Consider the following 14,451-nt stretch of genomic DNA (forward strand, 5'->3'; position numbering starts at 1 on the left):
GTTTTCAACAAATGCCCTGGTGATAGGATTTTTCCCACGGAGGGAGTTCCCCAAAGTCAAATAATGACAAGGTCTCTGAGCGAGGGAGCAGCCTGGATAGATCAAATAGTAGCATAGCTCCGGGGATGGACTTTGTGAGGAGCGCCCCGGGTCTGCTCCCTCTGGTACCTGCTAGGCTGCTGGTTTCACAGCTTCTGTGGCAGACAGGCTGCTGGCTTTCAAGGCTGCCATGATGCTGGCCAAGTGGGTCCATATACAAATGTGCTCTGGTCTCAGAGAAATTCATCCATTTTTCTTGGAAAAAACACTCCTGAGAGTGTTGCAAGCTTTTGGCTGGTTTTTAGAGATCTGACGGTTGATTCTGACATATTCCAGTGTTTCTGTAGTTTTCTTTGGAGGAATGAATCAATGAACGAACAGAGAACCTGACTCCCCCATTCCAGAAGTACCCTGCAGTGCCTGCTTAGCATTCATCATAAAACCAAGGATTTTTATTGTTATGAGTCCTATGCATTCATTCCTTTGCTAATGTCTAAAACCTGCGTGTACCAAATCGAAGACACGAAGAGATTACCATGCAAAGGGGCAGAGGAAATAAGAATCGGTGAATTGTTGAGTCCTTCTTGTTACCAGGTACTGTGCTCTCTGATTCATAGACACCACTTAATCCGTGTAGCACTGGGAGTGTGTAATAGTCCACCCTTCACACACTGGGGAATTAAAGCTCAGAGAGGATACATAGGTGGGAATAAACAGTACAGTGAGCACTTGAGCCACTGGTCTGATTCTAGGAATCATTCTTTTCTCACCACATCAGGCGGTTCCCCAATCTTTTTCACATAATATAACATTCAAAGCATTTCATTACTGCCTACAGACCTTGTTATTACCCTGATAGCTGTATAAATAAAAAACACTGAAATACTGTATGGCGGAGGTTCAAATAACTCGGAGCTAAACTCTACCTAAGTTAATCAGATAAAGCCACACACAAGAACTGATATCTAAGCCTAATATATTTTGTTATTTGTTTATTTTCCTGAATATATTTAGAGTAAGTTAATTTTCAAGGTGGGTTACAAAAAAAGATAGCCGTCCCTTGCCCTGACTCCCCTGTTTCTCCCTCACTAGAGATAATCACTTCGACTCATTTCACAGATTTTCTGGGTGTTTACCTTGATCTCTCTAAATAATAAGTTTATTTTTTTTACTTTTTCAGATGTTCTGGTTTTAGGCATATGCTCTGATGCCCAGAGCTAAAGATGAGAATTTAGTTTTCTTTCAAATATTATCCCCACCTCTACCAACATAAGCCTTTTTCTGTCCTCCTTTACTCAAATATGGTTGAATTGTCGTCATTATTAGATCAGTGGTCACTTTTTCCCCTGCTATGACAAGGTAACAATCACTTGTACCTAAGCTGTGTAACATACTCTGATTACTTTTCTTTTCCTGAAGAACATTTTCTTGAGGTTGACAATTACTTGGTCTATTTCACAGTTTCTTTTATATGTACCATTAATTTATCCACACATTCTCAGTCAAATGCTCTACCCCGGAGCTATACCCCCCCACTAATTTATCCACAAGTTCTGAAATGTTATTATGTTTCAATATCAGACTCATTAGGTATTTTATTAACTGCCTCTGCCTTCCGACTCGCTCCATTCTAGACTTTATGCTCAGGAGCGTAACTGCAGTCCGACGATTTCCCCGTAATCGTCCCTCTGGGGATTACTGCCACTTCTCCCTTTTGTGGATCTCATACTTCCACGGTCCTCATCCTTTCCTCTTTCCTGGCTTATTTCTTCATTTTGGTGAAATATATCCTTCAGTCTCTTTTTCTTCTGAGAAATGGTGCAGGCGATGTGAAGATGGGAAGGTTTTGAGAACTTCTTGTTCCCAAATGCCCTTTTCTATGCCTGCCCACTTAATTAACAGCTCTCTTATGTGCAGCGAGGTGGGGAGCTACTGGCTTAAGGAAGTCCAGCCTAGGAAACATCTGTGGCCATTATGCCATAGAGCTAAAAATGAACTGTGGTTTCTTAGAGATGAAGAGACAGAAAGAGGAGTCAGGACTTAGAGCAATGAAAATGCAAGGCTATTGATTTTGATAAGAGAGTCATGTCGTATAAATGTGGTCAACACTACTAGTAAAACATAGATGCTAAGTACTTAGAAAGAGCCCAAAGTCTATTGAGCACAGAGATGCTTAGGACATAAAATTCAAACTCATATAGAAACTAAATTGTTTAAAATATGAAGGAGGTAAGAATGAAGGCATGTGATAATAAGAAAACCTCATAAAAGTCCTGAATCCTTGAGGTGCTATAATTATTTGATGATTAGGGGAAAGTTTTTAAACCATCTTGTCTGGTTATTTCTAAATATTTATATATTTTTAAAAATTTAAGATGATGCCTTATATGTAACTATGTGAGAGAAGAGAAAGCATGATTTTCCTCCATACTTAAAAAATCATGCTTTCTCTTCTAAGAAAAGTTTGAAATTAACTATCAAAATGTTTTAGGTTTCTTTTTTTTTTTAACAATGTAAATCTAAGGTAAACTCTTAAATATGTGCACAGGAATCTTGCAAAGCCAAAACCAATCTTTCATATTTTCTAGGTTATTTTCCTTTTTCTAGAGGATATTAGAACTCTTCTATTTTCTTTTGCAGTAATAGGAATCCGGGGAACATCATTTAGTCTGAGATCTATTCTGTTGTGTTTTTCTGACACATGCATTGGAAGAGAGAAGACACAGGATCATTACTATTGGGTTAATTCATCTTCCAGTGAAAGGCCGTGGAGGCCCCTCCGTGCTGGGGGAACATCACGGGGCATGAAGCGGCTGCCAGGGGCCTGTCTTCCACACAACTGGGGGCTCTGTGACAAGCTGGAATAAATAAAGCAGTGAGGGATGATTCTTCGAATCCATCAGTTACAAGATGTGTTGCTTGCCTGGCTGTTACAACATACAAAGTGCTATTTTAGTCCCATTTGACTGCTTATCTGAGTGAGTATTCTCTTCTTCAGCAGGAAGAAAGATGACTGGATGCAGACACCAAACTCCCTGAGTCCAAATTTGGATTACAAATGTCACGTATATATAACATATATACATATATATCATATATATTCACTTACTATATATATATATATATTCAATGCTCACAATATATTGAATACATATATTCAAGCATATATAAATTATTATACAGGAATTTCAAATACATAGAAGGTATTTTTTTTTTAATGTAAAGAACATGTTAAAGTATGAAGCAATTTGGAAATAAAAGCCATTGTGTTTAAGGACGGTCTTGGGCTAGGTCATGGAATCTCTCCATAGTGTTAGGCACTAAGGTACTTGGAATTTGCTTCATGAACATGAGACAGGCAGCACAGATCCAAGCACAGATCCAAGGGCATACAGTGGACCAACATAACATGCAGAATGGGGGAATGGATAGCAAAGCTTCGGGACAGGGAAAACACTTAGGGGTTCATTGTAATAGTCTAGATGGGAGATAGCATGGCCCTCACCAAAGAGGGTGACAGTGGAGATAATGACAAAGACTAAGTGGAGAGGGTACCATAATGTTTATAAAGCACTGGATTCTACTCTTTAAGTTTCTGGTTCTTGGCAGATCGGAGCAGTAACCTCGGAGTTGTCTTTCTACCCTGGCTATTGATGTGCATATTCAAAACTTCTGTAGATAATGAAGCTCATCTTCTGTGGCCATTACAGAAGGCACCTGTTTCAGCAGGCCTCGGCCACTCTGTGTGCCAGTGTGTGCCAGTACACACAGTTCTCCTCTGTGTGCCAGCGCACAGGCTGTCCCATCTACCTGCTGCACTGCTGTGTTTAGAGCACAGCAGACAACGGCTACAGTATCCGTACGGCACATAGTGCCTTTCACTTGTTCATCACATCAGTCGCCATTGCAACAGCAGGCATTACAGATGTTTTCAGTAACACGCTTCCCTTTCGAGGCCCCTTAAAGAAATAGAATATGGCTTTTAATTCAAGATGGATGAAGGCGAAATGGCAAAGAACAATGGAAAGCCTTGGTAATTATATCATTGCTAATCTTATTGGAGAAGGATTGTTCAGCAGGCAGATCTAGAGCAAAACACGAAGGGACAAACAAAAAATAACCCAAGTGTTCATGCAAATGACTCTGAGGAATTCTTAACCTAATGCTGATTAAAGTTCTCTAAAGACATAGAATGCAATTGGAAGCGTCAATCTCAAAAGATCCTTTGTAGTGATTTTGTTTTTATGTTAGCTAAATATATATATTTGGGTAGTCATATCATGAGGAGAGATATTATTTTATTTTTTAATTGACAAAAACATATTTGATGACTTTAAAGCCAGATTTTCAATTACTTGTTAGATACTTGGAGAAAGTTTGGAAATTATGGTGTAAAAATAGCATCCAGTTTATCCTTCCCCTTTCTCTTCCCCTTCCCTCCCCCCCTTTTCCTTTTCTTCCTGCAAATGCAGCCCTAAAGCCGTGCAGTCAGGCAATGCCAGAGAGACCTGCACGCTGGGGCGGCTGCGGGGAGCACGGTGACCGGGGCAGGGTGAGCAGGGCGTCTGTGGAGAAGGATCACGTGGCACCTCACGGGGTGTGGGAACCGGAGGGAGTGAGGAGGGTGTTCCCAGAGCGGGGCAGCCGGCGAGGGGCCCCAGAAGGAGGGGAGGGTGGGGACAGTGTCCACACAGGGCATCCTGGCATGGCGCGTCAGTCTGCACAGGGCTAGGGGGTCCTGTCTGTGCCGGAGAGGGGGCGCAGCAGACGCGGCAGATTAATTACATGTTGATCAAACACATAATTGTGCAAGAATAAAGGGAGCCAAGCTCCTCACTGTCAGATGAGGAAGTTAAAATACGGACACTCAAACCAGAACAAACCTGTGATAGTGATACAGTGTGTGTTCATGGTTTTCAATAGGTGAGAAGTAAATTGATGTAAATTAGTTTATATATGAATATACATATGTGTGTATGTATGTGTGTATTTGTGCATATATGTGTATGTATAAATATAGCCTGAAGGTATATTTATACATACACCAATTTAATCAATTAATGAAAGTGAACATCACCAGTAATGGTAAAAATTAACATGGTCCGCCATCTGATAAGATGCAATCAGAACAAAGCATCACTTCTGTGATATTCCTGTCAAGTTGGATGACCTAAATCAAACCATGAGGAAATATTAGACTAATGTAAATTGAGATACATTCTGTTAAATAAAGAAATAATTTTTTTTTAATGTCAAGATCGTGACAGTCATAGAAAGAATGAAGTTCTGGCTCAGATTGAAGGAGACAATGAGAAATGAGAAATAAAACAGAACACATGATTCTAAACTGAGTCCTTTTACTATGAAACCATTATTCAGATAATTGATAAAATTTGAATGGGGGTCTACAAATTAGATGGTAGCAATATATCCATGTCAATGGCTTGTTTCAGTGGTCAGATCTGATGGTCATCCAGGGGAATGCTCTTATTTGTATGACACTCAAGTATTGGGACATTAGGTCAGTGACTTACGGTCAGGTGGGTAGCGAAAACAAACTAGTTTTGTGCTATCTTACAAATCTTGTTAATTTAACATTGTTTTTTAAAAAAAGTGAAATAACTACTACAGAAAGAATGCATTAAAAAAATCAAACAAAACCTAAAAATATAGCTTGCAGAATCTAACTCTATGAACATTTCAGGTGAACATCTCCACAAATGGAGTGTTGACAAAGACATACGGGATGAGGTCAGAACCAGAAGATGCTGATCCCTTTTCTTTTGACGGACCAGAAATTATGGGTTGTACAGGGTGCCAGAAAGATTGGAAAAAAGGAAAGAATGTCACTTTGAAAACCATTAAGAAGAAGCAAACACACAAGGGACGTGGGACAGTTCATACTGTGACCAAAACAGTTTCCAAGGACTCTTTCTTCAGTTTTTTTGCCCCTCCTGAAGCTCCTGAGCGTGGAGATCTGGATGACGAGGCTGAAGCTGTCCGTGCTGCAGACTTTGACATTGGTCACTTTTTACGTGAGCGTATAATTCCAAGTTCAGGGTCATGCCTCCCTGGGGAAGCTATTGAAGACGACGATGATGATTGTGATGAAGAAGGTGAAGAAGGGGATGAGGAAAACGACCCGGACTCTGACCCAAAGAAGGGTCACGGCCCCGCAGAGCGCAAGCAGCCGGGGAGCAGGACGCGTGGCCTTGAGGACAGCCTGCTCTGGTCTACCTGCTGCTTCCCTGGAAGGGATGAATTTTACAACATTTGACAAGCTTATTCAAGTTTTTCGTCGTTTGCCTGTTTTTGTTTTTGCAGTCTAAAATAAAAATGTCACATAAAAAAAAACTTTTAAAGTTTTAGAAAGGCTCATTTCTTAAAGGGGTTTCTTATTAAAATGACCTTGTTTTATGTAAAAATGCAAGTAGAAAATACACTTCTTCAAAAACCGATGGTAAATTTAATTCAAGAACAATCAATAGCACCTAGATGGATAGGAATAGTTAAAATGGATAAAAGAAATGCTTTTCCCAGAAAAAAAAAAAGAAATACAGGTAGGAAATGAGTTTTAGGTACGCATGCCATTCTGGGGATGAAGCATGTTACTGCGGAATAGACTTTTTGAAAACTGTATGTGATGTGGGAGGAAGGGACTCATATAGTGAAAAGACAGAAACCACAAAGACATTGCGAAGGTAAACGCAATGTTATTTCTAGGTGAAGAGATTGACCGCCGGGGGCAGAATGGCAGAGGGGACACACGCGGTGAGAGCTCAGGAGGCGTGCACGGCCAGGGGACGGCGGGCACAGAGGCCCTCTGCCTGGATCCAAACCGGGCTGAAGGCTCATCGAAGACCAGCTGAAGGCCCAAACTACAGGGTCAAAGGAAACAAGAAAAAGCTGGTAAAATAGTCTAGTGAAATAATTGTGTTGTCTCTAAAATATTACTTTTAGTTCCTATTCAATTGTTTTTATCTGTTACACTGGCTTCTACTTTCAAATGACTCCTGGGTGCTTCTATTTCAAGATGGGGGGCTGACATAATATTCCTTCTCTCTGAGGACATAAAAATGATATTATCAAGTAAAAATAAGACTAAACCTATCACACCAAAGAGAATGGAGGAAAATCATAATGACATAAAATACAGAAGGCAGAAGAAAACGGTTGGCAGATGAAAGAGAGAAAAGCCTAAAATAAATGCAGCTGAGGACGGCATGGAGAAGCGAATGTGCTCAGAGGACCTGAGGGGGACACAAGTACAGGGTCCACATCTGTAGGAGAGGAGGTGGGGAGTTGGAAGGGGCCGGAGGGAGAGGCGACTGGCACCTGTTGGAAAGCTCTCTGCTTCCCATCCATCTCCCTGCAGAGCAGCAGTGGCCTAGGGCTGAGCCCTGTGGAATTTTTGAAAGAATGGAAACACTTTTTTTTCCCACTTTTTGCAAGCATAGTTTATTAAGGTGATTGGAAATGATATGGTTCTGCTCATCAGTGCTGACTTTTTCAATGTTTTTCTTCAAGCTTTCATGAGACATAGTTGACATACAACATTGTGTAAGTTTAAGGTGTACAATGTGTTGATTTGATACCCTTACAACCTGCAGCACCATTACCACTGTAGCATTTAGCTAACAGCTCCATCACATCAGGTAATGATTATTTCTTTTTTTGCAGTGAGAATTTTTAAGATCTTTTAGCAACTTTGAAGTATATAGTACAGCATTGTTAACTAGAATCATAATGCTATGCACTAGAGTCCCAGCACTTGTTCACTTTCTAAGTGTTTGCAAAAAATTAAAAATATGAGTTTGGGGAAAATAGGGTTCCTGACAGTACCTCAAAATTAAAGAAAACCATATTTGGCATCCGGAAGACTCCAGACCAATGCCTAGTCATGAGCAACACTTCCCTAAAGCAGAGCTCTGGCTGGGGCAGTGACGTCTGCCAGGTCTCCCTTTCCAAAGAGAAACAGCAGGAAACCACCTCTCTCCATACACACACACACACACACACACACACACACAGCACACAAAACCTGTATCAGTGCCCAGGCATCTCGATTCAATCTCCCTGAACCACAGAGCATTTCTATTACGTATAAGAAAACTAGGGGCTTAAAGAGAGCGCACGAAATGAAGAAATGTAATTGTTCCTGCAGGAAAAGAAGAGACATCACTAGGCAGAAAGCAGAAACAGAGGAGACAGAATGCAGGAATGGAGGCATTAAGTCAGCCGCCTAGGTAGTGCAGAGGACCCTCCTCACGCCTTCTTTGTCAAAGGCCCAGAAAGCAACCAGCACAGATTAGAACAGGTCCTGGCGAGGAGTAATGACGTCCTTTTGGAGTGATTGTCTCACAGAAAAAGAGCCGGGCATAAGGACTGTGGAGGCAAAGAACTGCTGCTTTTCATTACTAATAATTGCAGACAATTTAATTTTGACCGAGTACAGGTCATAAATAAAGCAAATGGCTACACATACAAAATAACGCCTGCCTCGCAGTCTGTGACTTCACATTTGAGGAAATGGTTTAGGATAAAAAGGACTGTGAAGAGAACAAAATACAGTCACAGAATTGAGATACTCCTCAATCTGCAAGAGTGTACACTTTATGGGTTTTGACAGATTGTATAATGGCATGTTTCCATCGTAACTGTGTCATACACAATAATTTCCTCGTGTTTCATCTAAGAAGGTCACTCTTTCCCGTGTGTGCAAGAGTGACTTAGAGGACAAATCTGAGCACCCCTTCAATGCAGGGGAAAAGGACACAGGGCTGGAGGGCAGGAGTGGGACTGTGTTAGACACAGATGACAGAAGAGATCAGATTTTTTTTTTTTAAGGGAAAGAGAGCTGTTTTGGAAAACAACACAAAACAATGCCAGGATAAACTGTCTCTTTCATAAAGAAAAACGTGCAAAGATAGAACAAATACATTACATGCAAGGGAGCAAAAATCAAAATAGGATTTGATTTCTTAATATGAAACCTCAGTAGACAATGAAACAACATCTACAAACTTGTCAGCTAAAATCCTGTAGTTTAATAATTGCACAAAGTTTCTTTAATGTCAGGTGTATAAACAAGAGATTATCATGGACTAGTATTCAGTGGTAAAGAGAAATGAGCTATCAAACCACAGAACATGGTTTGGAGGCACTGCAGAGCATATCGCTGAATGAAGGAAGCCAGCCGGAGAAGTCCACATACTGGATGATTCTAACCAAATGACATTCTGCAAAAGACAACACTCTGGAGACAGTAAAAAGCCAGAGGTTTGAGTGGAGAGGAAGGAAAAAGTGACCTTCTCAGTTGAAACACAAGGAAATTATTGTGTATGACACAGTTATGATGGAAACATGCCATTATACAATCTGTCAAAACCCATTAAAATGGATAACGCAGAAAGTGAGCCCTAGTGCAAACCATGGGCTTTAGGTAGTAATGATGAGTCAATATTGATTCATCAGTTGTAACTAATGTACACTAACACCAGATGAAAGCAAGAGGAGAAACTGTGGGACAGGGAACAGGGTGTGTGGGAACTCTGTGCACTTCCCAGTCAGTTTTTCTGGAAACTTAAAACTCCTCTAAAACAAGACTAGAAATTTTTTTTAAAAAGATGATCAGAGAAACCAGTGCACAGAAAATACATCAACTCAATCCTGTCCTGATAATGTGCTGGTTGTATTTGTGTGGGTGTCGAGAGAGAGAGAGAGAGAGAGAGAGACAGAGACAGAGACAGAGACAGAGACAGAGACAGAGACAGAGACAGAGAGAAATAAAACTTGAAAACTACCAAAAGCGTAGGACATAAATAAGACTTCAAGGGACAGCTGGTTACAAGGACTCTCGGGTCTTCTCCTAATTCGTCTGCCTCCAAGTCAGTGACAGGATTGGCCCATGTGCTCACTGGAGGCTCAGTAGAAGGACTGGTTGCGCCTGGTCCCACGGGCCTCCTGTCCCTCTGCCTCTTCATTCCTGCCTTCCCCTAACATACAACATTCCCTAATATTGTATCCCTAAGATATAACAGAAACTTGAAGAGGTCTATAGAAAAAGGGTTTCAAATCCCAGGAAAGAAATACATCTACCTATTAGTTTTGTTTTTCAAAATGGAAATAACTGTTTCTATACATATTTTTGAAATAAGGATTGGTACACTTTAATTTATGTCAAATAATTCACCAGCTTAGTGACACATGGAGCTTTATTTGCTAATTCTTTTTAGCTGACTTCCAGATCATTTCTGAATCCTGTTATTGTTATTAAATGCATTCCTTGTAAAAGTCCAAAAGACATTATATGTAACAAGATTAAGATATAACAGAGATTTGAAATTGTTTCCATACTCAAATTATCCTAAAGGCACAGAGTCCTTCTCAGAGAAATCTGATTCTCAGGAAGGTTTAAGATAAATTATGACAAGTCTGGAGGAAAAGAGAACATTGATTAATCAGTGAAAAAGAAAGATAATGTTAGTGAGTCAGGCACATAAATGTTTTAATTTATTTCAATGTTTATTTTGATAATAGCTAGTATTTATATTTAATTTTGTACTTAGATAATTTTTAGTGGAAGAGACTGACCTGTCTGTGCCCAGTCCCATTTTTAAATGTCTTAAGAGAATTTATTTACTTTTTTGAGGTTCATGTTAATAAATATTTAATCTTTAACAGGTCAGATTTTTCTAAGAGTTTTGTTTTTTTAGAGAGATGACACAAAATAGTGCTGTTACACAAGTATAATTTTAGCTAAATAAAAATGTCCACATCATATTTTTAAAAGGTGTTAACAGTATATAAAAGACTAAAATCAAAGTTACATTTTAAAATGAAGTAATTCTATATATTTTACTAGTTGTTCTCAACTATGTTCCACCAAGATAAACTCTCTTTTAATATAAAAGTACTTGTGAAAGTAATCACAAATTTGAAACCATTATTCCAGAAATGAATTCATAATAATGTATTTGAGGCTGGAATAATTAATATTATTTTTTATTGTTGATAATCTGAAAGGTGAAAATGCTATCACATTACTATTATAGTTTGCATTTCACTGATTGTTAACAAAGTTGCACATCTTATTTACTTTCTATAAATTGTCTGAGAATGTCAATACTAAGATTTTATGGCTTTTCTCTTACAAAATTTATAAATTCCTAAGAGCATAAACATATATTTTTTTCCCATTGCTTTTATATTTAGAAAACACTTTCTTATTGTCTGATCAGGTATCCAGGTAAATTATTTTCTAGTTTTTTTTTCATTAACACTTGAATTCACAGAGAAGAACTAAAGCATTTAAGTTATTGTAATATTTCATTACATCTGTTTTGTCAAATTCTCATTCCTAATCTTTAAAAAAAATTCTAGTTAATTTTGCCCATTTACTTTTTCAAAAAACTTAGACTAGTGGAATATCACAATATTAATATTCATGCTAAAGTCTCAGTATTAATTACTGTCTTTGACGAATCAGGAGGGAGAGTATACATAATATTCCAACTTTAAGTGAGTTCATTGGCTTAGCGAAGTAAATTCTCCACACAAAAAAACAATCGACAAGGGGAAAAACACTAATATGGCATGGGAACATGGTATGTTTAATTTTGTGAGCTACTACACAGAAAACCTGACTTAAACATTGTCAGGACAAGATAATCTTTTGTCTAATCATCTGATGGGTCTCAGATTTAATTTGTTAGCACCTAAGTATCTCAAAATTATTTCAGTATATTTTATTTCTATTTCAATATTAGGCAATGTAATGATGGCCAAATAAGAGATTATGATTTTACTTTATTCAATAAAATGAAACAGTGTTAAATTGACTTAATTTGGAGATGGAGTTGTGAGTGTTCCTTGAAGACAAAAACATTTGACTCCTAGAAAAGATGAAAAAACAAGAATATTCACTAAAAACTAACCCATTAAATTATTTTTTTAAGTTGGCATTATTATTTTTGGTAGTCAAATGCAGCATGCACTTGTTTTTCTGATATTCAGAGTATATGATATCTTAAAAAAGAAGAATAGAGAGAAAATCCCACCCCTTTTTTCTGTTCCTTTAAGGACACTGGGTAGTAAGAATTGATTCTCCTACGCTCAGTACAGAAAATCTCGCCTCTGAACTGCTGTGGTTATCAGCTAGTTTTTAGGGATGCATTTTTATTTAAAAAGAATCAGCACTGATTTTAAGCAAGACTAAATCCTTGGGAATTCTTTCTTGACCTCAGACATAAACAGTAATAATGAACCACATTTAAGATAGTTCTAAGTTTCCCTTGTCTGTTAAATGGTTGAAATAATGAAATAAAATACACTTTCCAAAAGAATGGAAAAGCACTGGGACTACTATTGTGTGGTCAGTGACTTACCTGTATTTTCTGTTTATACACATTACGTATAAATGTTCATACACATTAAAAATGGAATATATTTTCCTCTTTAATTTTCATTGAAAACCAATCGACCCACTGAATCCCTGAATATAGTGCCGTCATGATCCACTAATTACAGATTGTGTTTTTCGTTGACTCATGTAACAGCCAAATATTTTTAAGATGAATTCAACCTAATGTCAGGGTATTTTGCCTTCCCTCAACTTAAAAGATCCTCACAATGCTGAAACTTCTCATTTCCCTTTGTGCATGATACTTCTTGAGCTGTGCTATTTCCTCATGGTTTGCATTCAGTGTTTGCCTCCTGCGCAGCTTAACACACTTAGGGTCAAAATGCTTAAAAACAAATCAAGAAATGCAATCCACCACTTGCATGTTAAACTAATTTTGAAATTGAAGCAATTCATAATTCTCTACTTATAAATCATCCACAAATTTTACTCCTGTCTTTCTCTCCTGCTGCCCATTCTTGGTGTTTATTAATGCTGTCTAACTAATTATTACAGTGCTGTGAAACAATCCCTCTTTTCCTCCCATAAGAACAAATGCAGGAAACACAATTAGTATTGTAAGAACATTGTTTTTCTTTTCACCTCTAAGAATAAAAACAACTTAATGAATCCTATGGTAAAAGTGTATTCTTACAGTTTAGAATATTTTCTTTATTGAATAGAATAATATACAAAATATATTAAATAAATAAGGGAATGGAAGTTGCTTTCTAATTACTTACCCTAGATTAAAAATTACAGGACATGTGTTTCTGGATAATCCACACGTAACTTGTACAAACATGCTGTCTATCACTATACTAAACACAAGTAAAAAGGAGTACTCTTAAATTGATAATTACACTCTTTCTTATAAATGTAGATAAAACATTAGGTAAGTGGTATAATTTCTTAAATGTTATCAGTGGTTTTTAGTTATTCCAGACCCTTCTCTGTACCTAAATTGAACAACTCCTTGATTCTCCACAATACAGAGAGTCCAGCAATGGGGGATTTAAAATATGGGAAGGTAAGAATACATATTAGAGCATGTGTATTAAACTATAACATATTAATGTATATATGCTTTATATATATAACTTCTTAAAATGAATCATCATGACAATATTACAACAGTTAAAGAAGGAAAAAAACCCACTACTGGTCCAAAGAAGACATACTTTTGACTAATACAGTACTTGGAAGATATTGGAAATAAGCATTAGAATTTTTGGTGAAATTCACTTGAAAAGGTATCTTGTGAATCATACTTAAAACAGCTTTCATATATAATAGTAAACAGGACAATTACCTTTAAAATTGGGTCTGATTCTCGCATCGTACCCCGATGTCCTCCCCATTAATTTATCCAGAAAGTCAGAAGGTGACATGGGAACACTTCGAGACCTCGCACTATGTGTTTCCTTTGTTGCAACCAAGCTACAAACGAGAAAAAGATATCATTTTACAAAAAAAGTCTTCCTATTGACTATTACCAGCAAATATAAAATACAAACTCTCAGCAAAACAACTTTGAAAAAAAGAAAAGTTTATGTACTCTACAGTCAATATTATCATAATGACAGATGGGTATTTATACATTTATAGTCAGTTTATAAGGTATCACAAGTATTTGGCCCGAAGGTCAGTGGTGACATTACTTTGTATTAAGTCCGAAAACAAAGCCACTTCTGAAGTATTAGGCTTCCAAATTTGTATTTACCGAAACTTGATTTCTAATTACAATTTTTAGCTAAAAGTATTCTGAGTTATTCAGGCATAAGAAAATAGGAAGTTTTAGCTGTGAAATACAATTCTTACTGCTTTTATTGATGGGAAAACATCACCCTTCAGGTTTTGTGAATTTTTCTGAACAGTAATAAAACTTCTATCCAATAGTGTAAACAAAGCTCTTTTCTTCTATTTGAGTGTTTTCTACCCATTTAAACGCACCTTGCTTTCACTTTGTGTGATTCATCAGGTGTACATGCTGTTCAGGTCTAAAATGTGTG

At 37.7% G+C, this 14,451-nt stretch overlaps 1 protein-coding gene across 2 annotated transcripts in view; it reads right to left on the reverse strand.

Annotated features, from left to right (window-relative positions):
• The window catches only part of GLRA3 (glycine receptor alpha 3), a 135,359-nt gene that overhangs the window by 93,565 nt on the left and 27,343 nt on the right, over nt 1-14,451 (reverse strand). For both annotated transcript variants that reach the window (XM_036889135.2, XM_036889134.2), the window contains exon 2: nt 13,752-13,879. In XM_036889135.2, the coding sequence (XP_036745030.1) occupies nt 13,752-13,879 (128 nt within the window). The remainder of the gene's footprint in view (nt 1-13,751; nt 13,880-14,451) is intronic.

The sequence above is a fragment of the Manis pentadactyla genome, chromosome 1 (genome assembly GCF_030020395.1).
Source record: "Manis pentadactyla isolate mManPen7 chromosome 1, mManPen7.hap1, whole genome shotgun sequence".
Classification (NCBI taxonomy): Eukaryota; Metazoa; Chordata; class Mammalia; order Pholidota; family Manidae; genus Manis; species Manis pentadactyla.